Source organism: Meleagris gallopavo, chromosome 1 (genome assembly GCF_905368555.1).
Source record: "Meleagris gallopavo chromosome 1, MGAL_WU_HG_1.1, whole genome shotgun sequence".
NCBI classification, from domain to species: Eukaryota; Metazoa; Chordata; class Aves; order Galliformes; family Phasianidae; genus Meleagris; species Meleagris gallopavo.
The window spans coordinates 49,377,277-49,404,468 of NC_139404.1; the positions used below are offsets into that span (position 1 = coordinate 49,377,277).

A 27,192-nucleotide genomic window follows, 5' to 3' on the forward strand; every position below is an offset into this window, starting at 1 on the left:
CTGAAGAACCACCAAAGCCATAATCCAGAGCTGGCCTTGGGGCAGAAGGAGCACAAGTAGCTCCTTCCAGCCTCCTAACAGCACCGTGGGCTGCCCGGTACCCTGCTGCTAGAGGTGAGGCTGCAGAGCTTGAGTGAGTGGCAGGGCTGCCCCTCCCCTCCTCCCCCCACCAGCTCAGCTACTCAGAGCCCCATCCAACCTAGCCTTGAGTGCCTCCAGGGATGGGCATCCACAGCTTTGTGAGCACTCTGCTCGACAAGGAATTTAGTTAGCCTTGGTGCCATGGAAAAAAAAAGGCAAAGTCCAGTGCTCTCCCAAGATGCAGTTTATTTACAAACCCACAGAATAAAGTAAAGTAAGAATCTAGTGTCATCTCATGAGTAGTTTGTGCTCACTGACAAGCGCTTTCACTAGAAAGTCACAGACTCCATATCCAGAGCCACCACCACAAAGCAGCAATTCTCCACTCCCGACTGGCGTCCCTGCCCCGCCGCAGGGCGAGGAGGACCAGTCGGTCTCCCTGAGCCAGCTCCAACCTGAACCCCATCCTGAGCTACGACAGTGCCAAAATATACACATGTTCCCGGAGTTAATTTACAGCTTTTTGGTTAACAGTAAAAATCACGTAGAGACTAAAATGATAGCATGAAACACTCTTTTTACGGGAGTGTTGGTTTTCGTCTGCTCCCAGAGGAGACAAAGCCCGTCCCCGGGGCTGTTAGAGCAGTAACAGGCCGGTGCTCTCAGGCACCTCTTGTTGACATCCCACACACCCACACACCAGTGCCAGAGAAGTGGGATGAGGCTGATACCAGTTCCCCCTTCTCTGCTCTGGCTCCACGTCAGGCAAACTCATCCAAGTGCTTCAGGTTCTGCCCTCCCCCACCCCTTGGAGGTGAGCCCTTGGATGGCACAAGGTGGGGTGCGTGCCATCCCTGCTCCACACAGCATTAAGTCCCTCACCAGCTCGATTCCACCTGCAGTGCCATCCCACAAGGACTGCCTCTGCCCCACAGCTACGGCAGCACTGGAAACACCGGCACACAGCTGCTGGGCCTGCAGCCCCTCTCCCCAGGGAAATGGGAGCGGTAAGAGTGGGGAAGGCTGGGAGGGGGCACTCATTTTTCTGGTCAGAACACACGTGTGTCCCTGTGCAACATCAGCCTCGACCGTCACCTCCCTCGCGTCTGGCAGCAGCGCCACAAGGCCACGCTGCATCGGTCCCGGGTAGCCTCGCAGCCCCCTGAGGGGGATTTTGTCACAGATACAAGTGTGGGGTGGGGAAGAAAGGGGATGTGAGATGATGGGACTTGGGGAGAGGAGTGCAGGCCACTGAGAAGGTTCCCAGGGCAGGGGGTTGGAGGTCACCCATCTATGTCCCAGCTGAAGAGGTGGTGTTTCACAAGCATGTCCTGCACGCCTTCCTTCAGTGGTTTCTTCTCCTTCTCCTGCAAGGAGGCACAGAGACATGGGTCAGTGCACTGCATCCAGACAAGCAGGGACACATCCAGACAAGGCACCCAGCATCCAGCAGAGCTGCCTGCACTTCCCACCACCCCAGCTGAAGCAGGGAGAGGCCCTGCGGTTTGGAGAGCAGGGAAGAAGGGAGGGGCTGCCACTTCCCTCTTCCCCAGCTATGTGGGCAGTGCCCTGCCACCTGCTCCTGGGCATTGCCAAAGAAAGCAGCTTCATCCACAGTTGGTTCCAGGATGGGCTGGAGCACCAGACAGTGAGGAGAGGTGCTAAGCGAAGCCCCCTGCTCAGAAGAGGAGCAATGCTGCCTACTCACCTCCCTCTTTATTGGCAGCTCCCAGTCCTGAGACAGGCTGAAGGCAAATTTGCACAGCACTCTGAAATGTAAGAGAGTGGTAGTAACGTACACACCCAGAGCTGCTGCCCCAGCTACACAACTGCTTCTCAGCTTGCCCTGGAAAATCGCTCAGTTTTATAGGGGTGGAGAGCCTTTTTGTTGGCACCAAAAAAGCAGCCCCAGCCATTTGTGGCCAGTTTCCTCCTGCACTTTGGGCTTTGCATCTTGCCAGGCCCAGGCTGGGAAAAGCAGCTTAGAAATGTGACTCAAGTGCAACCCCTACAGAGCCTGACAATACAATGCAGGGAAGTGCAGGCAGCCCCAGGGCTCTGCTACACTGCAGACACATGTGGGTTTCTCTCCAGAAAGCTGACTGCTATCAGCAGCACCTCGAGATTTTACACTCACTGTTCTCTCCCTGAAGGAAGAGGAGTATCCTGACCCCTATGGACATGTGCTGCATGGGGATGGACCCAGCTAGAAGCAGGGACTGCAGAAGGGCTCCCTGAAGACAGATGCAGAGTTCAGCTGCCAAACTTGTCAGTGTCCTCAGGCTCAGGATAGTGTCTGACAAGAATATTCTTCAACTCCTGCAGCTGTAGAGTGGCCAAGATCCTCCAGAAGATGAAGGCAGGAAGGAGAATGGTACAAAGCTCAGCTCCCGCTCCTAATAAGCCCCAACTCAGCCAAGAACCAGTCTCACTGCTCTGTGCTGTGAGCAAGCAGCCTCAGGCTCACTGCAGCACAGAGGTGGAGGGAACTCCTACCCACAGCAGCATCAGGAGCAGGGCACCTTTAGGTGTGGGCTGCACACAGGCCTGCTCCCTACTACAGATGCTCCTGCTGGGAACCATTGTGACTGGCAGAGGGTGTGGAGGGCAGAGATGGACAAGGTGGTATCTTCAGTGGAGTAGCTGCAGGGCTGACCTGCTTTTGGCTGGCCCAGAGGAGGCTGCTGACAGCAAGGTCCTGCATGCTCATCATGACAGCTCCCCAGAAGCCAGGTTCTGACCTTAATCAAGCAGGCACTGTGCATCCCATTCAACTCTCTAGACGGTCACTGCTGCCTCAGCACACTAAAAGAGATCTCTGCAGGGGGGATGTCTGGACAGCCAAAGCTACCGCTGTCTGGTGAGGGCTCAAACCCAGCTGCAGTGAGGGCCACTCCACACAGGGCAGGAGGAAATCCGTGCAAGACCCATAGGGCCAGACTTACCTCAGCTCACACTTGATCTGGACCCATCCAGGGCTGCGCAGGAACGACCAGGGATGAAACCACTTCTCCACGGTCTGCAGGCTTGAACACAGCACTTCCAGCCACAAATGTAGCACTTGTTCACTGCAGTGATGAGGCAGAGGTTTGTTACTGGGCTGAAGCCAGGGAAAGAAGCATTGTCCCTTTGGGCCAGCCTAATTTCAGCCCCAGCAGGAGGGGGATGCCCCAGGTAGATCTATGTGGGTCACCATGAGAAGCAAGAAAGGAGCAGATACCACTCAGTGGCTGAAGTGAGAGGGGAAGTCCGCATGGCCTAATGTAGATGGAAGCAACAGGAGGCCCACAGGCCTGTTCTGCTCCCTCCTGAGCACCGAGTACCCACCCACAGTGTGAGGGTGACAGGTCTGGGTGACTCACTTGAGCCCAACGCAGATGAGAGAACGAAGTTTCACATCCATCTGTGCATGTGCAGCATCGTGCGTCATGTTCACAGCCTGAACTGCCTGGAGGGCAGGAAGATGTGGTTACCACCTGCTCACAGCTTCACCTTAAGCTGGGCTGAGCAGCCATTTCAGCAGCACAGCCAAGTGCTGCCCTCCCAAGAGCTCCCCACCTTCACCCAGCACCTGCTAACATTAGAGGGGCTGAGGCTGCCTGACAGTTCCATTTTCTGCCTCTCCCCAAGCACCTGGTGTCTTCACGTCACCAAGGAAATCAAGCATCTCCCTGGAGAAGGGCATCACCCTCCAGCAGCTCCCATGGTAAACATCCCTATGTTACCAGTTGGGCTCTGCCTGGGTTGGGGCAGCACTCACCCGATAAAGCAGCTCCTCTGGAGTGAGGACTTTGCCATCTTCATCCAGCCTGAAAAGATTACAGAAAAAAAGCTAGCTAGCTCAAGAACCACCCCTGGGCACATGTAGGCACCTCCAAATCCCAATAGTGACAGCTCCCTTGCTTGTGCTGAGCCCCCTTGCTTGTGCTGAGCCCATAGGTGATCACACAGCTGTGAGAGAGCAAAATATGACCCCAGATGCCAATGCAGGAATACAAGAAAGAGGGCAAAAGTCAGCCCGAAGTCAGCAAAGGCATGGCAGCCTGCTGACACCACACACACAAAGGCTGGGGCAGATCATGACCTTTCCTATGGTGGTAAGGAGCAGCAGTTTGGCAGGCAGACAGGAGCAGGGCACAGACACTGCTGCTTGCTGTGAAAGAAGTGGCCTTACCTGTAAGTCTTGCAGAGCACGAGGCGAGAATACACAGAGTCAAAGTCCCGTTCCACTTCCCTGCTTGCAGCCTAAAGAAGGGCATAGGGACAGTCAGTACATATTGCCCTGCTGCCCCTTCACCCCATCCCTCTGACAGCACTGTTCCATGAAAGGAACTGAGACATCTCACCTCTTCAATGAAAAGCCAAGGATGGCAGGCACCCCCCAGCAGCGATGGCTTCTTCAATCCGTGTTCAAATATGGACTTCAAGGCAGGACAAAGCGTCCCTCGCACCAAGTCTGTCACCCCTTCTGTGACCGAGTCATCTCCAGCAATGGAGTACTGATGAACACAGAGAATCAGCTCTCAGCAGACTGCTAATGGGGCAGCTCACAGCTAACTCCAGTCCTCCACTCCCAGGTGCACCCCAACCATTTTCTCAGCCTCTTATGCTCCTGCTGGCTCTTGCATAAGGTGCCAGTGCTTATGCACCAGCACCTTCGTGCCTAGGCATTGGACATAATACTGGTGACACCAGCACCATCCTGGCAGCATTCAGCATGGAGGAACTGCTGCAGTTTGGTGTGATGCTGTCCAAGCTAAGGTGAGGTTGGGACAAGCAGGGAGGGCTCATGGGATTCTGTCAGCTGCTAAAGGCCAGGATAAATAGGGGTACGTGAGAATTTCCAGGTCAGCTGGTGTATCACTCAAAGGTATCACACTGACACATTGCTATCCCAAAGGACTAACAGTATGCCAAGATTAGAATAAATGGGATCCTTCACATTTCTTCATCTGGGAGAAGAGCTGTTCAGCAGCACAGTTTATGCACAGAGAGATATTGACATGCATTTTTGGAACCAGCCCAGAGAAGGGGAGTGAAGGAAGCAAGCGAGATGTCAATGATGACATCTAACTAAGGGCTTCACTTGGGGTCTCAGGTCAGCCTTTGAGCCATTCCTCACTCTCCAAATGGTGAGGAAGAGAAGGAGGACAGATTTTTCTCCACTTCTGCAAACTGCATAGGCCAACAGCTGGTGATATTCATCTCCTATCAGTAGCCTTGGGGCCACAGTGAGGTATCTGCTCTAAACAGCTGGCATCTCACTGCTGCTGGTCACAAGAGGAACCAAGACAGTGCTCCCTTGGGCGCAGCTACTCGGACCATACCCTGTAGTGACCACAGAGCACCAGCAGGACTTGCAGGGATAGCCTCAGAGGAAGAAGAGAATACAGGCAGTGGGAAGCAGGCAGAAACACTGACCACAGGATGCTGCTGTGTGCTTGCCTTTTGCTTTCTCTGCTTTCCCAAAGCTGGTCTCTGAGGGCCCTGCTAGCCCACACGCTGCACTCAGCTCCCCCTGCAGCCTGTGCTGTCTGTGTGGCCAGCATCAGGAAACTGAGCAAACAGGCCTAGGAAAATAAGCTGATAACATCACCAAGTTGCTCAGTAGCCAGAGAGAGCAAACACACTCAAAGAGGGTAATACGTGACTCTTTTCTATTATGACATTACCTTTTTTAATAATTTTTTTTTAATTACCTCTTTGCTCCTCTCATCCAAGATCTCCACAAATTTTGCAGGAAACCAACCTACGAAAACAAAGACATAAGCCTACCACAGACACTGAGAATTCCCTGTGTAAGAGAGATGAGAGCCCAGTGAAGGCTGGGAATAAATCAGAGTTCATAAAGTCCAATCCCAAAAAGGAAGCAAGCAGCCAGAAAATCACCAGAATTAAGGCAACTGCAAGAAGAAACCCATTGCTGAACACTGCCCACAAACAGCAGAGATGATGTGCACCCAACCACACTGTGACAGGAGGATGCAGGCTAACCTTGCTGTTCGCAAGAAGCAACCATGTAGCTGCAACCACCACCTTCATACCCTGCTGGAATATTCCCCTGGTCCCTGGCAGCTCCTCTGAGTGAATGGCAGTGCTTTTTATTAAAATATGCCAGCACAGTTGCTGTGGATGAATGCATGCTTTGCATCCCGCCCTGTACCTCCCAGTATAAGCTGTGCTGCTCTCTCACCTCGCAGTCCATTCAGCTCTCCAACCCAACAGTGCTCATCCTTTTGGGAAATGATCTGAAAAAACAGAGAGTGGAAAACGGCAGTTGGAGAGAGTGTCAGGGACTTGAAGCAGAGAGGAATGGAGGTGGGAAACAGAAAGCCCTCCCCACAGGAGCATGTGCAGTGCCAGGAGGGTTACAGCTGCCTGACTGTGGGTGCATGAAGATGAACTGCTTTCTTTTCAGCTCTTTTGTCAGTGCTCCCTTCTCACGTGGTTCTGGGCCTTCAGCAGCAAAAAGCTACTGGAAACACAATTCCATGCCTCTTTTTCTAAGTTCCAGATGGGATGCCCACAACTAAAAGACAGAATGGATGCTTTTGGTCTTACCACAACCTGGTGCGTGGTGTTGAATTGGAGCACAGATTGGATTAAATCTAGCTTTGGCTCAGCTGTGTGGCAGCCAAGAAAGGGACTCTGCAGTTGCACTGAGACAAGACAACACAAGACAACACTCAGAGGAACACACTGCCTCATCCCCAGGCAGCTGCTTCCCTTCGGACTCCTAACTGGGCTCTGAGCTCATCTCCTCCCTTGTTTGCCCACAGAAGAGGCAGCGTAGAATCCCAAACAAGTTTGGACTGCACGATTGTGCCCCGGTGCCTCTCCCCTAGGCTGGCATACCGTAATGATGTCGTTCTTGCGGAAGCCCAGCTCGTCGTCATCGTGACGCTCGAAGTCCAGCAGTGCCTTGGCACGGCGCCGTCGGTTGCGGGAACAGGCCACGTAGTTCTCATGGTCCCGCTGGTGGCTCTCCATACTGTAGTCTGGAGTCAGATCCTGGCAAGCGCACGGACACAGAGCAGAGGAATGAAAAACAACAGATGATGAGAGTTGGAATAGATGAGCTTTAAAGGTCCGTTCCAACTCAAACAAGCCCACGAATCTACGCCCAGCTCATCTACCAAAGCCTTTGGCCCTTGTTCCCAAACTCTTCTCCTCACAGGAAGACAACTCCCCAGCACAGCCTTCCTGCACTAGAGAAGGGCTGAGCAACCCTCACCCTGATGCATTCTCCCTCAAGCCCACCCGCTCCAGGAGCACCCAGCAGCTCCCACTCACAATGCTGCAGTTCTTGGGATCCACGCACTGGAAGTGCCGTGCCACCTGGAGAATGGCCTCGCGAAGGTCGGCCACCAGCTCTGTCTGCTTGATGTTCTTGGCTTTCAGTGCCTCCAGGTCCTCATCTCCTGGTGGAGCCCACACAGCCAGAGGGAAGATGCAGAAGGGAAAACAAGTATGAGATATTTTTTATTAATATTAGAAATCATTAGTTCTACAGAAATCAAACAAACCTGACTTAGAATTGCCTACATTAAGGCAGGTGCTTACTGCCAGTCTGTTCAGTAGTGCACAAAAGAAGTAGCAACAAGACTGTTTCAAGTTTTATTTCCAAGCACATATGGAGTTGAAACATGTCAACTCTGATCTTTCTGGGCAACTCATCATGCCACGGTGCTGCTCTACTGTTTCAGTGCAGTGCCTGCACAGTATACAGAAGCAGCTGAATGGCTGTACTCAAACGTAAGAAACCTCCAAAAACTGTCATGAACTGAAATTTTCTTTAAACTGAAACAGCTTGCAACTACTTATAATTTTTGCCTACAGGATGAGAGCATTTTCTTCACTGAAACTTGAGAAAGAAGTGAAAAACCAAGATAGCTCTTGTGTCAGTCTAAAAGTGAGAGCCACAAGAGACAAACCTCCATCTGAGACCTCAGTCTCTCTAACAGACAAATTTCAAAGATTTTGGGTGTATACAAAGAGTACAAGACAAAAGTTACCAAAGCATCTCCCAGCTTTCACTAATTCCCACAGGAGCAGTGACAGCCAGTATCTACTTATTTATACAAGACAAAGATACCTACTGGTATTGGTTCTTTAGACAGTTAACACATCCAGAGTCTTTATTGGGTACGTGAAGTTTGGGCATAACGAACCACTTGCTCCTTTTTTTCTAAAGGAAAGGATCCAGCTTTTGTTTTTAATTCAAAGTGCAGTTTCACAATCTGCTTTTGCTTTCTATAATATACTGAAAAAGTGGTAGTTTGATTAACAAAATGGGCATTTAAAACAACGTGCTCTTCCATGAACTCCAATTTTTATATAAATGTCATTTTTACACATCTCTAGTAACCTAGTGGCTAGCAAACTACTACGCTGCTTGTAGTGTATGACAGCATTGCAGAAAGCAGGATGAACAGAATGAGCAATATAGCTGTGTATGCATGAAGAGTAGCTCCTGCTTTATGAAGTGATAAACTGTTACCTTTTAATCTCAAGTGATACTAATTAAAAAGACCAAAACTTTAAAAACGTAACTGGAAGCACAGGATTAAATTTTAAAATTATTTTAAATTCTTCTCTATAGTTATGTATATTATGAGAATCAGATTTAGATACAGAGAGCATAAGAAAAAACTGAACTTTGTTTCCAGACTAGAAATAAGGTAAGACACACTAAGTCCCAGTCCAAGCAATGAAAATTAACCAAAACCTCCCTGTAAGTGGCCATAGAGTGTGTAAGAAGCCTTGCTACAGATTCAAAGAGATAGACTGGAAACAGAGGGCGGAAGATTAATGTTCCTAAAACAGAAGGTGACTAAAGAAGAAACTGCTCAACCACATCCACGCCAGCTCAGTGGGCTGCCCTCATTTTCAAATAATGCTATTTCATCATTTAGTCCTTTCTGGCCAAAATACCGTGCTCCTCCCTCCACGTCCAGATGAATCCCACCCAAACACGAGCAGCAGAGATGGGAAGAAAGTTTTATACCTTTCCCCCTTTCAAATATACATAACACAAAAGAAAGTGGCTGGGGTTACCAGCAGATACACCTCGCTGCACCTGACATGCCTGCACATACGTTTCAAAAGCAGGAAACGAGTACGAAATCAGCTGCATGTGAGAGGGCTCTATTTTAAGCCTGCAAAGCCTGATGAGCTGTGTAGTTGTGCAGAGGAAGGTTAACTCTCATGCATCACCATGTTGCAATGCCCATCCAAAAGGAAAAGGGGAGGGAAAACGGCTGTTTATGAGGGTGGAGAGTGATAGGACAAGGGGGAACGGTTTTAAACTGAGACAGGGGAGGTTCAGGTTGGATATTAGGAGGAAGTTTTTCACTCAGAGGGTGGTGATGCACTGGAACAGGTTGCCCGAGGAGGTTGTGGATGCCCCATTCCTGGAGGCATTCAAGGCCAGGCTGAATGTGACTCTGGGCTGCTCAAAACTTGCTCAAACTTAAGCCAAGGGGAAACTGAGACATAAGGAAGATGTGCTTGGCAGCTAAGCTCCCTACAGATATAGTCTGTACTGCCTGCATGATAGCATTACACATAAGAGCTATTAGAACCTAGGTTGAACAAGCAACCTGCCTGTATTTCTTCACTTCTTAACAGCTTCATTGGCCTTGCACTACCATGTTTATACGTAATGCTGTGCATGCATCTAAGCAAGCCTCTGATGGCACATGAGCTGCTCAGAGAACATCAGAAAAGCTCTTCTCTGAAAAGACCAGCAGAACACAGTTTTTCAGGCTACTACAACAACAGGAGATTTTTTTAAATCCTGTAAATTTGGTACATTCTCTTTCACCAGAAAAACAATTTCTGTGGTGAGATGTGGCAATTTCAAGACAGCTAACCAGTGCAAGGAAGGTGATGACAGAGAGATTTTCAACAGAAAGGGCTATTATGAAGCCACAGAATTACGTTATTTTAAATCCATCCTGGCTGTGTGCTTTCTGGACGTTGGCTGGGTTAGCTCATAAACAATGAGAAGAATCAAAAATGTCCACATTATGAAGCTCTCAGAATAGGCATAGAAACATCAGTGCATGGAGCATCGGTGATATTTGCAGTTATAAATTCCGACTTATGAATCTTGATGAGATACATCAAACCACCCTGCCTGGTCTGGGATCTTCAGGGGAGTACAGCACACTGCCCATGGACTGCATACAGTCTAGTAGAAAGTATGTTCAAATATCTGGCCAGTGCAAGGAGCACATCCATGGTAAGTCACCACTTAAGGACCTACTAACTAATCCAAAATGCACCTTCTAAGATCAGGCCAAAGCAAGCAAATAGAAAGCTACACTTCTTCCAGCTCATCCTTCAGTTATGGCTCCCTTCTTTTCTTTTCCTCTGTCCTGCACTGCTCCCACCCCTCATGGCTGCTCAATCCATCAACACCACATGAAAAGCACAGGACTGTCCTTACCAAAAAGCAGAGAGGTGATGCCAGATTTCCTGCGCTGAGTCCTGCGCCGCACGATCTGAGAAGAGAAAGGAGAGAACAAAGTGCACAAACTCTTGTAAGTTTAGTAAATAAAATAATCCTCCACACTGGTCGGGTCTGAGCAAGGGGTTCTGATAGGGGTTTTTTCAATCAGAGGGTGGTGATGCACTGGAACAGGTTGCCAAAGGAGGCTGTGGATGCCCCATCCCTGGAGGCATTCAAGGCCAGGCTGGATGTGGCTCTGGGCAGCCTGATCTGGTGGTTGGCGACCCTGCACATAGCAGGGGGTTGAAACTAGATGATCATTGCGGTCCTTTTCAACCCAGGCCATTCTATGATTCTGTGACAGCTAACATTGCAAGGGGCAGGCAAGTGACTTTGCAATTTTAGATAAGAGCTGTTCTAGTTCCAATGCAATGAATCAGCTCTATTGCTTGTTCTGCTCCATGTGCAATGGGTTATTTATAGCTCAATTACGACAAAAGCATACATGAAGTTCAATAATCAACTATGATTCAATTGAATAATTTCAGTTTTAATTTTACCTGTTGCCAGAAGCACTTCCACACATAACTGTATTTAAATTTCTAAGTGGGTGCTTATTACATTTTAGGATTGCAGGAGTGCCTGGTGATAAGCGTCAAGAAGATATGTTTTATGCAGGCTTGATGAACAGGAGGTACTACATCTGCAACTGCAGACTGTGATCTATGACTAAACACAGATGCGTTTCTTATTCAGCTTCTCAAAGGCCACTGCACTCCACTTTCCGGAATTATTTCAGCACGTCAGTTCCTTACTAATGGATTAATCCCAGGTCCCACTCTGCTGTACGCTTACGTTAGTTCCAAGCAAATTCTGCCAAAAGTGAGTGCTGCTTCTTTCATTATCTCTCATTAATGAAATGTAACGCTTTCCATCATTACTCTCATTAATGATAATCACAACTGACATCAACATTCCTTTCATCTGTGGATTTATCAATCACGACAGAGCCAGCAGCATTTCGTTAGCACAGGCCTTCCCTTCTCTTGCCAACACCTTTTCTCTGGGTGACAGAGCCAACATCCTCTCAGACAGGAGGACCTCTTGCCCTCAAACAGCAGTTGGTTGAAATACAAAGGAATGGTAAAAACAGAGCAGCGGAGGCAGGCAGAATTCAGAGCGCTCACTTTGGATAAATTGTTGACAGTGGTGCTGGAGTTGAGCAGCTGCCCCTGGTCAGCAATGAGGTAGGCCAAGTGTTTGCGACGCTGGGTCTCCACTGCCACATCTGTCAGCGAGCCGGCCACGCGCATGGCTTCCCGCAGCAGCACATCTGCATCTTCTATCTGACTTGGGATGTCCGAGAGCGTGTTGAAGATTGAGGCAGAGTTCTCAGACTGGATAAGCTCATCCTCCTGCAAAGATGCAGTTGTTTTTCCACACAGAACAGTGAGCGTGACAGTTATGCTCCTGAAGCTGCTAGATTCAACTCTACATTCAGTGTACAGCCCAGGCCAGAAACAACGCAGCTACAGCTATGAAATTACATAAAAAACTTTGGTAGAAAAAAAATGCAGCCTAGCTCTGGGAATAGAACAGCAATTTTTTACTACTCTACTGCACTGAGATCTGCTCCCAACACATGGTGTGTTTTTGAGTCGTAGAGACGGTGCAAAACCAAGCGACATTTTGATTTAAATAGAATGCATTCTCAGGCTGGAATCTAGAGTGAGCAGAGGGAGCAGCTGATGGGGCTTAATTATGAGGGATCAAATGAGGTAAGCAGGGAAAACAGCAATCCCTGAATCTGCAAAGCACCTTGGAAGTTTTCATGGCTCCCACTTCTGAGGAAAGCAAGGAGCCATCTTCCCTTGCACAATCCCAGACACATACAGCAAGCTGATACAAAGCCTTGTTGCATCTCAGTCTTGCAGTCAAATACTGAAGTGCTATAAAGAAGGAAGTGGTGGTAGTGCTACCTTCATACTGAGCATGCCCAAAGTGAGCTGGAACAGCACCAGAGAGCCCTCATAGAAGAAGAGGTCCCAAATGCGCAGCAGCAGCTTGATGTGGACAACACTAGCGAAGGAGGTGAGGAACCAGTGCAAGGTGATCAGGGACAGCTCTGTGAATAGAGACATACAAAGGAATCACAATGGGATGTCAGCTAACCAGCGGAGACAGACTCTCCTAAGTGCTGCCCTCCCAGCTTACAGATGACCATGCACTGCCCTGGCCTCCAGAGCCAGAAGGTTTGCTCCTAGCTCTGCTGCTCTCCCTTTGTGAAACAAGGGCAGTTATCTCTGCCTGCACACCACCCAGAGGAGCCATGGGCACACTTTTACCGATGTCATGCTCCTGGAGCAGCTTGTCCAGACGGGGCAGGTACTGTACAATGAGCTGTCGCAGGACACGCTGGTCTGTCTGCACCCCCATCAGGGTGGTACTGAAGTAGGAGGCGGGAACCAGTTCCTCAATGATAGCACACATCATCCAGAAGGCATCTTCCTCCTCCAAGAAGAGCAGCAGAGAGGCAGCCACCTGGGATTTTGAAGGAAGATTATATGCCAAGCCTGTCCTAACAGCGGCACTCCTTCCCCACCTCCTCACATGGTCCAGTGTCTACAAGACCAATGTCTTCCTTCCTCTGCAGCAGCTCTCCTGCAATCTCTCCCAGGGAAGAGATTTCTGTGCAGTGTAACACCAGTTCCTCCCCCATAGAGGGACCAAATTATTGCACACCTTTGGACATGTAGTGTTACTCTGTTCCACCCTCCTCAAGCAATATGTTCTGTGTGAAAAGGATTTTCCTTCAGCTAGTCTGGAGATCATAGCATCTGGCAGCATTACCTCAAATCGCTTACCCCAAAGTAGCTACAGAACAATCCCTATCACAAAAGCACTATTAAAACAGGTTACCATGCCAGTGCCTTGGCAATATCCAATCTCCGGGTAGAGCCAGGCAAGTCCCCGTAATATCCTGCGTAGCCGTGGCACTCCAATACTGTTCATGTTGGAGAAGCAGGCATTGCTGGGCATAGTGCGGAGCAGGTCTTTCTCAATCTGTCAGACAGCCAGAAGCAAGGGTCAGCTAGCAGCATCTGAACAATTGCCTTCTGCTCTCTGCACTTACTCGTGGCTTCTTGTCTCAGTGAGCTCTGCTTCCCTACACCCAAGTCCTTAGGCATCAAAGAACATGGCACTGTTCAAGCAGCTGGGGTTAATTTAATATCTTTCACTAACATGTAAAAAACCAGACAAATGACAACTTGGCGACTGCCTAGAAATATTTGCCTCCACTCAGCCTCTAGCTTCTCCACTTACAGTAAGCATGCTGGGATTTCATCTGCTTGGATTTCAAGCAAGGATTCCCACCGTGCTTATTCATTGTTGGTGAGAAACCAACAATGTGGCCACACCTGTAGTGGGGGACTTGGAGGTGAACAGCCCACAGCTCCCCCTGGGCAGAGTTGTCCTTCCTTCCATTGCTATCTCAGTGGAAGTACATCTACTAGTCTTTCACCCTCTGCCTCATTCAGTATCAGGAACTTGCCCAGATGAAACTGCCATGTGGTATTCTAGCCTACAGGTAGCAGAGGTTAAACCTCTTCCCAAGGAAGTGGGGGATCTGCACAGCTTCTACTCCAACAAAACAAAGCAGATAAATGCCCAGTAAGATTAACCTTTAGTGGGATTCAATTACACATCCTTTCAGCTGTCCCTGATGCAGGCATCAGGCAGACACCCCTTCCTCTTCATGCAGCAAATCTTGCTGTTCTCCCCACTCCCTTATACCCAGTCAGCACTAGGCAGCGTCTCTCACCTGTTTGGCAGCAATGGTTTCATCATTTGAGCTGTTTTTCACAATATCACGATATGACATCTCTGAATTTCTCTTCTTCTGCAAGGCCCCAGACAGACGCATCCACAGCTGTGGGGACAGAGTGAACAGCAATAGGAGTCACTAAGCCAGCCCCAGAAAGCCACGGCCTGGCACCTTCTCAACCACGACAGGGTGGCCTCAATTCACTGTCTCTTCCCACAGGCAGGAAAGTCAGCCCACCGTCTCTCACCTGCGGCCTCATGCTGTGCGGGATGCCAGCCAGCACCAGGGAGCGCAGTTTGTCTGAATGTGGGAGGGTGACCTCAATTTTGTCCCAGGTGAGGTCACCCACGTCGTGGTTGTGTGTGAATTCCAGATGAGCCTGCCACTTGAGCCTCTGCTGTGGCTCCTCTGTCAGCGGGAGCCCCAGAAGTTTGCTGGAGTTTGGCTCAGCACCATCTGCCTCAGCACAGGGAAGGGAATGAAATGGAGACAAGTGAGAGAGTGAACAAACATAGGGTGGGGTGGGGAGTAGGACAGCCATCTGATAAAAGCACGTAAAAACTTTCAGGTCTTCTAGCCAGAGCGTGGGAAGGCAAAGCTTGGTTTCTAACTGTCTTCTCCATGCAGCAAATGTTGTGATCGTAAGCAAAAGGCACTGGAGCCTTAAGAACTGAGAAGCTGTCAGCAGGGCCAGGCTCTGCTTACACATGATTTACAGCAGAGTGTGGCTGGAATTCAACAAGACCCCGGCAGCAGCTATCCTGCTGGTTTTGTGAGGATCTGTAAATCAAGCTGACAAAAGCATAGTGGGCGCCTCAGAGGCGACAAGCAGAAAGCTGTATGTTCATGCAAGTAATGAGGCACAAAATGTTAACTCTGGGGCTACCTATTCATTAAAAAAAATATCTTTAATAAGAACACTGCCAAATTCACAATGAGAAAGTACTTTAACCTGAGGCTAGCTTTCTAAAATAGATACATTAGCACAGTATAGGTTTGACATAAGGCACTCCATTCTTCATCACATAGCAGATTTTCAACAACACCACCATCCAAACCTTTCTGCTGACTTGATAATGCACAAGTCTATCAAATGGTTTGGCTGAATGAAATCGGTCTCTTTGTCCTGTCCTCATCTCTAGGTTACTGCTTCAAGAAAGTCCTCTTAGAGCCTGAGGGCACCACAGGCAAAAAAGTTCTGCCCCCCCATTGTATGGCCTGAGACCCAGGAATCTCTTCTCAGAGCACATAAAGCAATTCCCACCATCCAACTGTCCTTTCTCTTCATCTTTACAAAGGCAGCAAGCTGTGCCGCTCAATGCCCAACTGCCATAGCTCTCTTCTGTTTGGCCTCCTGCCTCTGGATCTTGCAGAAAAACTAGGATGTGAGTTCTGCCCCTTCAGATTGCTCTACACTTTGCCAAGATGCTGGGATGTGTAGAACACACGCTGCTGCCACTCGCCTGAGAGCTTTCCATAGGCAGCACGTGGCACTGTGCCTGCCATTGGTGCTCAGTGCTCCTGACCACAGCAGAAAGCCTGCTGTGAGCCAGCAGAGCTGCCTCTCCCAACACACCACTAATGGAAATGGCAGCTTCCTCTTCACTTCCATCTCTCCCTCACCTACGCCACAGACATAAGGGGATGGAAAGGACTCTGCTGCGTATTTATTCCACAAGGCCAGCTCAACTGATGCATGGCCCTTAGTAACAATGGCAGAATATGGAAAGAAGTTGACATCTGAATAGATGAAACCTAGCACATAGTGGTTGCAAAATCATTCTGCCCAGGGCCCCATGCAGCACAAACTGAAAGGGAGAGAGATGGGACTGGTTTTACCTTCCTTATCAATTCGAAAACCAAATTCATCATAGCGGAACTCTGGCTGCTCGATGGATTCTTCTTTCTGGGAGACATAAGGAAGAAGAGACATTCTCATCACTCCAGCACTGAGCAACTGAACAGAGACAAGTGGATACCACCCAATCCTACACTGCCTGCACTGTGCCCTCTGAGCAACTGCAGTCCTTCGCCTTTATTTTTGATGCCTTCCTCCACAATTCCCAGCTGGGGAGGTGTTGATGCTGCCCCCATTTTGACTTCTTTATGGGAGATGTGAAGCTGTGCTTTCCCACCTGCACAGATTTTCCCAGCAATCTCTTGATACAACTATTTGAGTTGAAGCACTGTATCACAACAAAGACTTCCCCATCTGAAAGGGCAGACAGTCCTCCTCATGGACTGAGGAATCCACACATCATCCACACTGGGCCCTACTGGCTGCAACTCTAAGACACAGTACTCCTCTGTAACCTAATGTGCACACACTGCAAATTCAGTTCCCTGCAGTGCCCCACTTCCTGCCTGTTGCTTTCAGGTTAACTCTGAAAGACAGCAGGAAGAACTGGGATTTGGATCTGTGAGACAAGCCCAAATTAGAGGCCAAAGGAAATTCAGTTCAAATCTCAGCTTCTTCTATCTGTATTCATAGTTAGCACTGGTGGTTACGATCATGTAAGGCTTTTGTAAGGAGTGAATACCTACAGATGCCTCTGATTCCTGCTGGCCCACCTGCCCCTCCTGTGGGGTCTTGCAAGCATTGTACCCAGGCAGCCCCAAAGAAGCACACTTGTAGTGTAGCTCCAAAATAAGCTTCAGCCTCCTTCTCTGGGCTCAGTTGCCTTCAGCAAACATTGCGGGTTAGGTTACAAAATTCCATATCTGCTTCCTTCCTTCCTGTTCTGCCCACCTGGAGGCAAGCCTTGGGGCTAGCATTTCCTGCCATGTGCAAGCCGTCCGGGGTAGCTTGATGGTGACAGAGACTCCCTTGGAGTGTCAACATTTTTTTTACAGGGAAGCAATTGTTACAAAATAGCAGAGCAATAATTCACAGAAATTTCTGTATGCTCTGCAAGATCCTCTTGCAAGAGCCAGGACGCAGCCACAAAACAAATGAAGTTTAAATAGCAAACAAGTGCCCCCAAGCGAACCACTGGAGGAAGAGTGCACCCCCGCCTCTTCCTTACTGCATTCAGAGACCACCTGAAATCACCAGGGTCTCTTTATTTCTGTGCAGAGCCAGAGAACATCCCCTCCTGCCCAACACTGTACCTGTGTGTATTTCGCCAGGATCTCCTGCGGCCAAATGCTGGGTGTGAGTGCTGAGAAGGGACCCCCAGCAGAGGGAGTGTGATGGCCTAAACATAAAGAGAGCAACATACAGCAGTGAGAACCCTGGACACTCAGTACACACTGCTCCAGCAAGGTAAGGATTTATGCAGAAGTCTCTACTCCAGATGTTGGTGTCTAGTCATTACTTCTAAACACTGTGACAGTTTCCACATCACCAAGGAGGTAAGTAATTTTAGAAGGTTACCAAGCAAAAGAAGCAGAATGGCCAAACTGAATTCTAACAAAGGGACTTCTGGGGAACAGAAATCATTCTGTGGCATCATGCGATCGTTCCTCTTGGAAAAGCTGTGCCAAGTGAAGGCAACCATTAAACAGATTTATGAAGTAAATGCCTCCTATAGAGGCACTGACATTAACTCAGCAGCACTCCAGATTGCCCTGAAACTGTATCACCCAGGCAACAAAACAGGACATCAGAGCCCTCAGTAATATGTTCAGCTGCTCCCTTTGCTGCTGAAGGGCTGGGATGTTGCTGCCCTCCCTCTAAGGCTGCCAAGACCATGCACAGACAGCTGCAGCAACATACGTATGCCTATCACCTTGGTGTTCTATGTGCAAGGCAAGCACCCTCTGAGAGGCACTGCCCCCTTGCAATGAGACAGACATCGAGTTCTGCAATTGAAGCAGACAAGCACATCCCAAGTCTTTCATTGTACACATCACCACAAAGGTTTACTTGGCTTTGAAGTAGTCTCCCTTAGGGTTTTCCCTGAAATAAGCAGCTAGCTCAGGAAGGACGGTGCAAAGACATGGGGTGGGACAGTTCCACTGCAAGAGGGATGTGCTGGAGGAGACCTAGTATTAGACAAGCTTGTAACTCAGTAGCCCACAGCCAAACTCCAGCAATTCTTCAGTCCTAGAACTACCACTTTATAGAATAAATCTCTCAGGTCACAAGCAAGCCACCTACTTTGGGGCAAGTCCTGGGAGAACAGAACTGAACAGGTCTTATGAGAAATGGGGAGGCAGACTTCATTTCATTCTCCTCCTTTCTCTGCAACTCAATGGCTGAAGCACAGCACAGGGTAGAAGAAGGAATTGCACTCCTCTGAGCAAAAAGGCTGCTAGATCATAAAGAGCTGGACACTCTCCCTCCCTCCATTTCAGGCAGAGCTGTATGTTAACACAGAGAATGGCTGTTGGAATCAGTAACTTTCTTTTACCATGCTGCAGACAAAGAAAGAGAAAGCCATCAAAGAAGGCATTACATCCAGTTTTGCCTGCTCACCTGACATTGTTCTAGGTAAGGCTGAATGGCAGAAGCTGTCAGCAGGTCCAGGAATGCTGTTCTCAGGAGTGAGAGGTCACTGCCCTGTTACAAACAGAAAAAGAACATCAATTAGCATCTGAAAGCACAGTGAGGGACAGACACACTCCCTAGGCACAAACTCCATACAGCAAACTCCAGAGACTGGAATTCCCTCTTGATTTCATACCTATCAGCTACAAAGAGCATGGTATCACCTACCAAATTCTCTGTGATGCAGCAGCATTGCTGACTCAAAGAATGCCAGAAATCAAGTCAAATTACATCATCTTTTCCATCACAGATTCTGAATCCTATTCAATTATGAACACTAAAAAAGCAGATGGCACATCACCATGCTCTAAATGTACTGCCTTACTGCCTACAGTGAAGGGACTAGGGTGTTGAAGTAAGTTTGAGATGCAAGAAGCCCGAAAAGGATCTTGGGAGCATCAAAGCAAAACACAGGAGCACACTTAACTTGAAAAAGAACCTAGGAGAAGCTAATGCTTGCATGCTTTGAATGGATTTTCCAGCTTCCTTTTTCAATAAAGCCACTTCTGGCTGCAAACCACTGCAAGAAGGAATTCACCCAGCAGGCCTTGTCTGAGTTGTTTACAGTGCTCAGCAGTACAAGGTTATATATCTCCAGCAAGCACTTGCAGCCTACAAGTGCAAACAGGAGGGGGAACGGCTGTTTATGAGGGCGGATAGTGATAGGACAATGGGGAATGGTTTTAAACTGAGACAGGTGTAGGCATCCCTGGAGGCATTCAAGGCCAGGCTGGATGTGGCTCTGGGCAGTCTGGTGTGCCTGGTTGGCAACCTGCACATAGCAAGGGGGTTGAAACTAGGTGACTGTTGTGGTCATTTTCAACCCAGGCCATTCTATGAAGTGACTTGCTATGGCGCTCCAAGACAAGCAGCTATAAAGGCACCTGCATCTAAGAACACAAATAAGGCTTCTTCCCCCCAGATTTAAGCAGCTCTCTGCATGAGAAAAGCTGGTATGGCTGCACAGATGCCGATCTTCCAACACCAACTCTTAGAGCAAAAAAGAATCAAACAAACAAAAGAAACAACAAATCAAAGCAACCACAAGTCCAGCTTTTGTTTCTGAGAAGCTACCGTGACCACGCATGGCCAGCTGCTTACCTGTGTGTTCTGTCCTGCAACCAACTGCTGCCTATTGCTCCAGCTTGCTTAATGCTGGGTTTTCCCTCGGTAGGTAAAGCCGTCCCAAGGATAGGAAAAGAGCAGCATTCAGGGTGTGTGCAGCAAGCAGATAACTGCTGATGGCACTCCTGCCAATGCATTTGGAGGCTTTTTTCTGGCTTCCCACTGCCCTGCCACCACTCTGGCACACTCAGTGCCTCAAGCCCCCAGGTCACCATTAACCTTCACGCGTGTACAGTCAGTGCTGAACCAACCTGTCATGGAGGAGCCACACCAGCGTTAGGCACGTAGACAAGAGAACAGCCGTAGCCACTGAACGAAGCACGGGGCCCAGGAACCAGGGGAGGAGTGCTGAGGTCCCTCCTCATCCCACGACAGGTGCAGCAGAAGGGACACCTCCCCCTGCCCACGTCATCGCTCTCCTGCCGGCCCCGGATATGAGAGCAGGCTTTTCCTGCCCCTGGGCCCTGTGGAAATCTTCCCAAAAGCACCCAGCTGGGACCTGGTGCTGACACTGGTGGCCAGGACAGAGGGATGTGACCCTACAGCAGCTCTCAGCTCTTCTAGCCAGCAGACAGCAAGCAACCAAAGGAGATCCCATGAAGCCAGTGAAAACACATGCATGAAAACAAACCACAGCACAGCTCCCAGTTCACTGGGGGACAGCCAGAAGGACAACGTGTGTACCTGGAAAAGGTGCTGCAGTGGAAGCTGCAGCTGTTTGAAGTGCTCCAGTTGCAAAACCCCTGTCAGAGTCACAAACACACCGCAAAGAAATAGATCTGTTTATTTCCTTTTCCCTGCAAGTGTCCTTTAGAAATGGATGTTTGCAAAGGAGACCTGCAAATTTACCTCCACTTGACAGTACCAAGCCTCCTCTGGACAAACTTGCCCTTCCACACAGCTGCAATTCAAAAGATTTCAAATACCTGCCTTCCTGCAAACAGATAACAATCTCCTGCTGCCTATGTTTTACTCGCTTGGCTTCTTTTGCCATGTGATCTCCACTTAACCCTGTCGTGGTAGTGCCTGGATGTGCTAGGCCATGAATCACAGAACCATTAAAGCTGGAAAAACCTCTAAGATCACCCAGTCCAACCGCCAGCTCATCCCCACCATGCCCACTAAGCATGTGCCACATCCACATGGCTTGCAAACACCTCCAGGGAACAGTGACTTCACCACTTCCCTGGGCAGCCTGTGCCACTGCAGCACCTCTCTTATTGAGAAGAAACTGTTCCTAGTGGAGCAATGCTATCTGGAGCTTTACAGTAGGATCTTTATTTTGGCCCAAAAACTCCTTCCCAGGCGTGTTGCTCCCCTGCCAATTTTAACCACCACGCTTAATTTGAACACAGACTGTCAGTTGACTTCCACTGCTCACTGCTGTGGTCTTCTTTTATTTAAAGAGTTGTAGGAGAAGTAAGAGCAATCGCCACAGTACTCACCAGGAGGCCATACACTTCGGTGTAATTCTGGAAAGCCGCTTCCAATTCAGCTTTTAAAACCCCAAGTAGATTGCAACCAATTAAACATATAGAACACCCTTCTCTTAGAAATAAAGACAAAAAGCTTGCACTGAATCAGGCAGCTCATTTCTGTGCCCTCACACTTGGGAAGCTTTGTTTTCAGAGCTCAAACCATGACTCACCTAATGCATGGCACAAGGAGAACCCTCAGCAGGAACCCGGTAATTCCCCTCTGCCTTCCCTTCCCCCAGCAGTTTCCCCTTCAGCCAGGTGAAGGCGTGTACTGGAGCCACAAATGCCATTAGTTCCCTGAGTCAATATTTGCTCTGCACGCATACAGTCTGAAGAAAACTCCAGCATCACAGATAAGCAGGTGAATGAGCACAGCACAGCCATACCTCTGAGCATGGGGATAAGACACAGTAGCTTCTGGCCCTGGTACCCTGAACCCCTGCCATTGGAAGTGTGCAGAATTCCACGCAGCACTGCACGGGCTCCTGGTTAAGCATTCAATGTGATATCAGTAAACCTAGATGACCGCAGGAAATACCTTGAAATAGGTTTGTAGATCTGAGATGTTTACAAACAATTGGCCTCACGCTGCTTTGGGTGCAGGAGGGAGGTGTGCCGGGGAAGCCTTCCTGCTCACTTCCAACCTCAGCTGGTGACTGGGAATGAAAAGTTGAGAAACTTCATCTGCCCTCATCCCACTTCCCTGTAAGAATCCTCCATCAGAGGACATGACAGCCTAGAAAGGGTGGAAGGAGCCTGGCAAGCAGTGGCAAGGGCTGATGCCCTCTCAGAGCCCAGGAATGATGCAAGCTGCTGACGGTGCTGTCATGGACTGCAGCAGTGTCCCTCGGGGTTCAGTGGTCCCAGTCCCAGCAAAAGATGAACTGGAAGGAACTCTGTGTCGTGTCTCCAGCCAAAAAGCATCCTGCAGACTCCTGGCCAGGCTGGAAAAGCAAGCAGGCACAGAAATGCTGTAAGAGGCACTCCCACACCTCTGCTTTGCTCTCTGTACTGAGGGGTGCCCAGCAGTCTGCCTGCTGCAAGGACAGCAGCACTCATCTGGAGCCAAAGGGACAAAGCCTGGCTAGCTGACACAGAGGGACACAGCACTTCCAGCTGTGTAACCATTTTGAAAAGAAGGATGTGAAAAAGCAAAATGCTGTTTCCTACTGGTTCTGCACTGGGCAGGCAGAACCCAGCCTGACTTCCTGCTCACAGTTTGACATGTCAAGCTTGTCTCTACAGAAACTCCCACACAACACCCACTTATGCAGAATGCAGACTTCCTGCCTATGGACAGACGTTTTCCTCGCAGAACAGAACTGCTTTTTATTTTGCTAGCTGGCTCCAAAGCAGACAGCGCATCCTTTATGCAGGGCGCAGCTTGAAAAGGCTTTAGGGTCTGCCTGCAGCACTTATTTCTCAAATCTGGAGATAACAAAGGCTTCCCCCGTGTGGCTCGGAAAAAAATAACATCAGAGCAAAACAGAACTCATTTAGGGCTCTGCTGATTCCTTGTCACTAATACAAGCACCATGCTTTTAATCCTGGAAAGAGAAAGCTGTCTGGCCTTACACAGCAAAAGCTGGGTGCCTGCTAACACAAACAGCAGCAGAGCACCTTATGTGCCAGATCCTTGGGATCATGAGAGGAGGAGATCTCCCTTTTCCAATATTCCTAAACGATGATGGGATACGTGATGTGAATATAGAGTGCTGCTCCCACTCCACAGGAGAGGGTCAGACTAGGCACTGAGAAAAGAAGCAGTGGGATTTGTTTTTTCAAATCTACGTTGGATGAGGAAGAAAAGGCTGGGATACAAACCAGCAAGGTGTCTGCTCTCACCTCTCTTACTGTACAGCAAAACTCTCCTTGTTACAAACCAAAGAAAGGTAGAAAGACATTACTAACAGTTACTTACAGATGTTATTATTATGTTTTCTAAGTGACACTTTGACCCTGATCCAGAGCCGGCCCTGAAAGCTCACCCCACAAAGAAGCTTGACTTTCGAGCTGCTCTCATCCTTCTGCTGCCAGTGACAAAGGAGCAGCCTGAAGAATGGCTCTTCCATGGTACAGATGGATCTGCAGAGCTTTAGTTATCAATCCTTTGTGAGACACAAGGAAGGCTCAGTTTGGGTCGCTCCCCTATAGCTATGCTGTTCATGCACAATTCATGTTAGCAAAAGAGCCTCAGTCTCATTTAGCAGGACTCTAAGCAGCTCTCACTTCATTTGGCTCCAAAAAATGGCATTTAAAGGACAGTATCTCTCACAACACATCAGATCACCTTCTCTGGGGCTCTGCCTTCACACAACTCAACTTTCTGAAACAGCCAAATAACACCCACAGCACCTTCCAGGACTGTTCACAAAGCTCCTTACACAAATCTGGATTTTGTTCCTGCAAAAACTTATTCGAGCAGACAAGTCAAATTAAAAACAAAAGCAAACAACACGATGATCATTAGTGTATGTAACAAAACAAGACAGAAAAACCATATTCCCGTTGCTGGGGATCAGGAAGAATTCTTCTCCAGAACAAAAGGGCTGCTAGGGTTATGGACATTTTCTCTCATTTCTGAATCATCAGGTATTACCCAGCCAGCAAACACTGCACTGACTGGGCAGTGACAACTGCTCTCATCATACTAATGACAATGTGCCAGCTTTCTTTTCTCCTATTTCTTAAAATAAATGGATTTTTTACTACCTGCAGCCCACAGCAGCACAGTTGACAAGCAAGATGAGACAGGAACACCCCTCCCCAGCCTTCCCAAATATTCACCTTGAGTGAGCTCTGCGTGACTCCAGTTTTGACTGTCTGATGAAAGGTGGCAAGGAAAGAAGTTTAAACAAGTCTGTGTGCTACTGAGGGTACAAAGCTGAAATGCTGGGTTAACAGCACAGAATGAAGCCAAACCTAAAACGACATAGCAGAGACCCCAATGCTGGGGAATTGCTTCAGTCCTGAGCAGCAGTGCAGCGCTCCCCTCAGCTCACCAGCGGATGCTCATTGTCATAGAATCACAGAATGGTTTTGGTTGGAAGGGACCTTTAAGATCATCCAGTTCCAACCCCCTTGCTACAGGCAGGGACACCTCCCTCTAGAGCAGGTTGCTCAAAGCCTCATCAAGGCCAAAGCCTGGCCTTGAATGCTTCATCCCCTCACCGGTGTGGCCCCTCCTCTCTGCTGCTGCTCACATCTCTCCTCTGTTGAACATTTCCCTGAGCTTACCAAGACACACTGTCAAAGCATCCTAAACAGGAACAGAAAAAGGCAGCACCTGGCAATTTATTCTTTGAAACACAGAATTAACATAAGTTTATATTAACAGGATGTGACCAGACCACGCACTGACATCTATAATTACACGCCATGCCTCTTCGCATGCCCTGCTCCCCTTTTTACTTCATGCATCTCCAGGAATGAATGCACCCTGCACTTCAGCAGAGGGATAATTCCAGAGGTGCTGTGCACAGGCGTAATGAAGCCCATCTTCGTTCCAGTAGCTCTTCTTTCCAGCACACCCCCTCCCACTGGAGCAGCTGAAAAACCATTCTAGAATTCAGATTATCCATTGAGCAATTGCAAAAGCACAGCAGCGCCTCACTGCTGCCAGTCCCTTTTTGGGGGATTGTAAGACCCGGTTTCCCACTGGTGAACAGCAGATGCTCTTAATTCCTGCAACACTTTGTTTCTTCCTCTCATACGTCAGGGCTGAAGGATCGTCACGGCACTTTTACCACGTTATTACCACCGCTCGCCCCAAAGCATCACAGCAAGATCGTTTCAGCCCGTGACTGAAACCTACATGATCAGCAGGAAGGCACCTGCGTGCACGCAAAGATCCCTCAAAGAATCAGGGAGGCAGAGAGGTGGACGCGAAGAAACTTTTCCTTCTCCCTACCTCACCAGCTCTGTAACAGGCACTCCGGAGCCCACAGCCGCCTCCTGCCGAGGGGCTCCCAGCCCGCAGGACGAAGGCAGCACCGCAGACACGACGAGCGTCCGCTGCCCGCCGGCTCCCCCGGCGCCTCACGCACCCGAAACCCGCAGCCCCGGGGTTCTGCCACGTTTCCTTCTCCGTGCCACGCGTGCCTCTGCCCCCGGCTGACAGGAGACGGGCAGGCCGCCACCCAGCCAGACAGCGGCGGATGCGGAGGGCAGCGAGGCCGGCGGCCGAGGCACACGGAGCGGCTGTGTCACAGCACGGGGGCGCCGGGGGGGGGGAGCGGGGGAGAGCAGTCGTTACGGAGCGGTGCGACCGCCGCGGAGGGGCGAGGCGCGGCTGACAGTACCGCGGCTGAGGGGCGGCCCGCGGAGCGGCCCCGGCCTGGCGGCACGGCCCGAACCCTGCCTCCGCCCGGCGCTCACCTGCTCCCGTCGGCGCCCTCTCGCCCGCCGCGCCGCCCGCCCGCCCTCACGCGGCGGGTCGGGACCCCGAGCAGCGTCGGCAGCCCCACACGCCGCTCCGGAGGGCGCCGCCGTACGCATGCGCGGCATCCGGGTGGCGGCGCGGGGCGCGCTGGGAGCTGTAGGCTGTGCGGGGAGCGCCTGAGGGTGGGGTGCGAAGCGACCAGAAACGGCTTGGAACGGTTGGTTATGGCCAGCTCATAACCCAGGGCTCCGTCCGACACGGGTTTGAGCGCCTCCAGGGATGGGACACCCACAGATCTCTGTGCCTCGCTGCCCTCACAGCAAAGTATTTCTCCTTAACATCAAACCTAAATCTCCCCTCTTTTAGTTTAATGCCATTTGCCCCTGCCCTATCACTATCAGACAGCATGAAACATTGGTCCCCCAACTGCTTGTATGCTCCCTCCAAATACCGGAAGGCCACGATGAGGTCTCCCTGCAGCTTTCTCTTCTCCATGCTGAACAAGCCCAGCTCTCTCAGCCTGTCCTCACAGGAGAGATGCTCCAGCCCTCTGAGCATCCTGGTGGCCCCCTCTGGACTGACTCCAACAGCTCCACGTCATCGTGGTGCTGAGCCCCAGGCCTGGATGCAGCACTCCAGATGGGGCCCCACGAGGGCAGACCATCCCCTCCCTGTCCCTGCTGCCACCTCTCTTTTCCCACAGCCCAGGATACAGCGTTCAATTGAAGTCAGCCCCCTTCTAAACAGATGGCTAATTAAATGTTAATAGCACAAACAGGCAAAATATTTTAGGCACCATAAAACTTAACCAGTGTTTACGCCTTACTCTAGAGGCAGCTGGATGAGAGGCGGTCGTGGCCTGAACTTCCCACTTCTCCAGATACTTAATATAGCCAAGTCTCTTTACAACACATTACTGCATTTTGAAATCCTCTTCAAGCAATCGTGGCCTCAAGGAGGAGAGCAGGTAACTTCTTTCAGTTTATTCTGTTTTCTGTAATTTTCTTCAGCCATAACATTCCAAGAAGAATCTAGTAATGTTTAACACAGTATCTCTGAGAACCAGGAAAAATAACAAGAAGGAGCCTTTAAGGAAGAAGATGTAAGGAACTCATTCCAGTTTAAGTCAGAGGGAGACAAGTTTGGTCCAGTACCGAATGCCCAGTAAAGCACAGATGCAATAAGCAGAACACTGAAGGTCAGAAATAAGACCAAAGACCTCTTGAATTTCTCTGGCATTCAGTGAATTCCCACATGACTTGCATTTGCCAGAGCCTACATACAGTTCACAAGCAAGCACCTACAGCCAAGGACCTGGAAAAGTAAATCACAACGGCTGGTTCCTAATATAAG

At 49.6% G+C, this 27,192-nt stretch overlaps 1 protein-coding gene across 5 annotated transcripts; it reads right to left on the minus strand.

The window, feature by feature from the left end:
- Window positions 1–307: 307 nt before the first annotated feature.
- On the minus strand, window positions 308–25,990 carry SGSM3 (small G protein signaling modulator 3). 5 transcript variants are annotated; one of them, XM_085225930.1, is made up of 22 exons: window positions 25,836–25,990; window positions 18,784–18,867; window positions 17,475–17,560; window positions 16,203–16,269; window positions 14,611–14,819; window positions 14,361–14,468; window positions 13,457–13,600; window positions 12,883–13,078; window positions 12,517–12,662; window positions 11,725–11,952; window positions 10,535–10,589; window positions 7,375–7,502; window positions 6,937–7,092; window positions 6,275–6,329; window positions 5,781–5,830; window positions 4,428–4,580; window positions 4,256–4,326; window positions 3,842–3,890; window positions 3,444–3,529; window positions 3,027–3,149; window positions 1,790–1,850; window positions 308–1,448 (listed from the first exon to the last, which is right to left on the minus strand). In XM_085225930.1, the coding sequence occupies exons 2-22, from the start codon at window positions 18,788–18,790 to the stop codon at window positions 1,365–1,367; spliced, it is 2,262 nt and encodes a 753-aa protein (XP_085082056.1). In that variant the 5' UTR covers window positions 18,791–18,867; window positions 25,836–25,990; the 3' UTR covers window positions 308–1,364. The 5 variants fall into 5 exon arrangements, with proteins under 5 accessions (XP_085082056.1, XP_019470175.1, XP_085082081.1 ...); XM_019614630.3 differs by lacking the exon at window positions 25,836–25,990 and adding an exon at window positions 25,369–25,725; XM_085225955.1 differs by lacking the exon at window positions 25,836–25,990 and adding an exon at window positions 21,629–21,681.
- Between the last annotated feature and the right edge of the window lie 1,202 nt (window positions 25,991–27,192).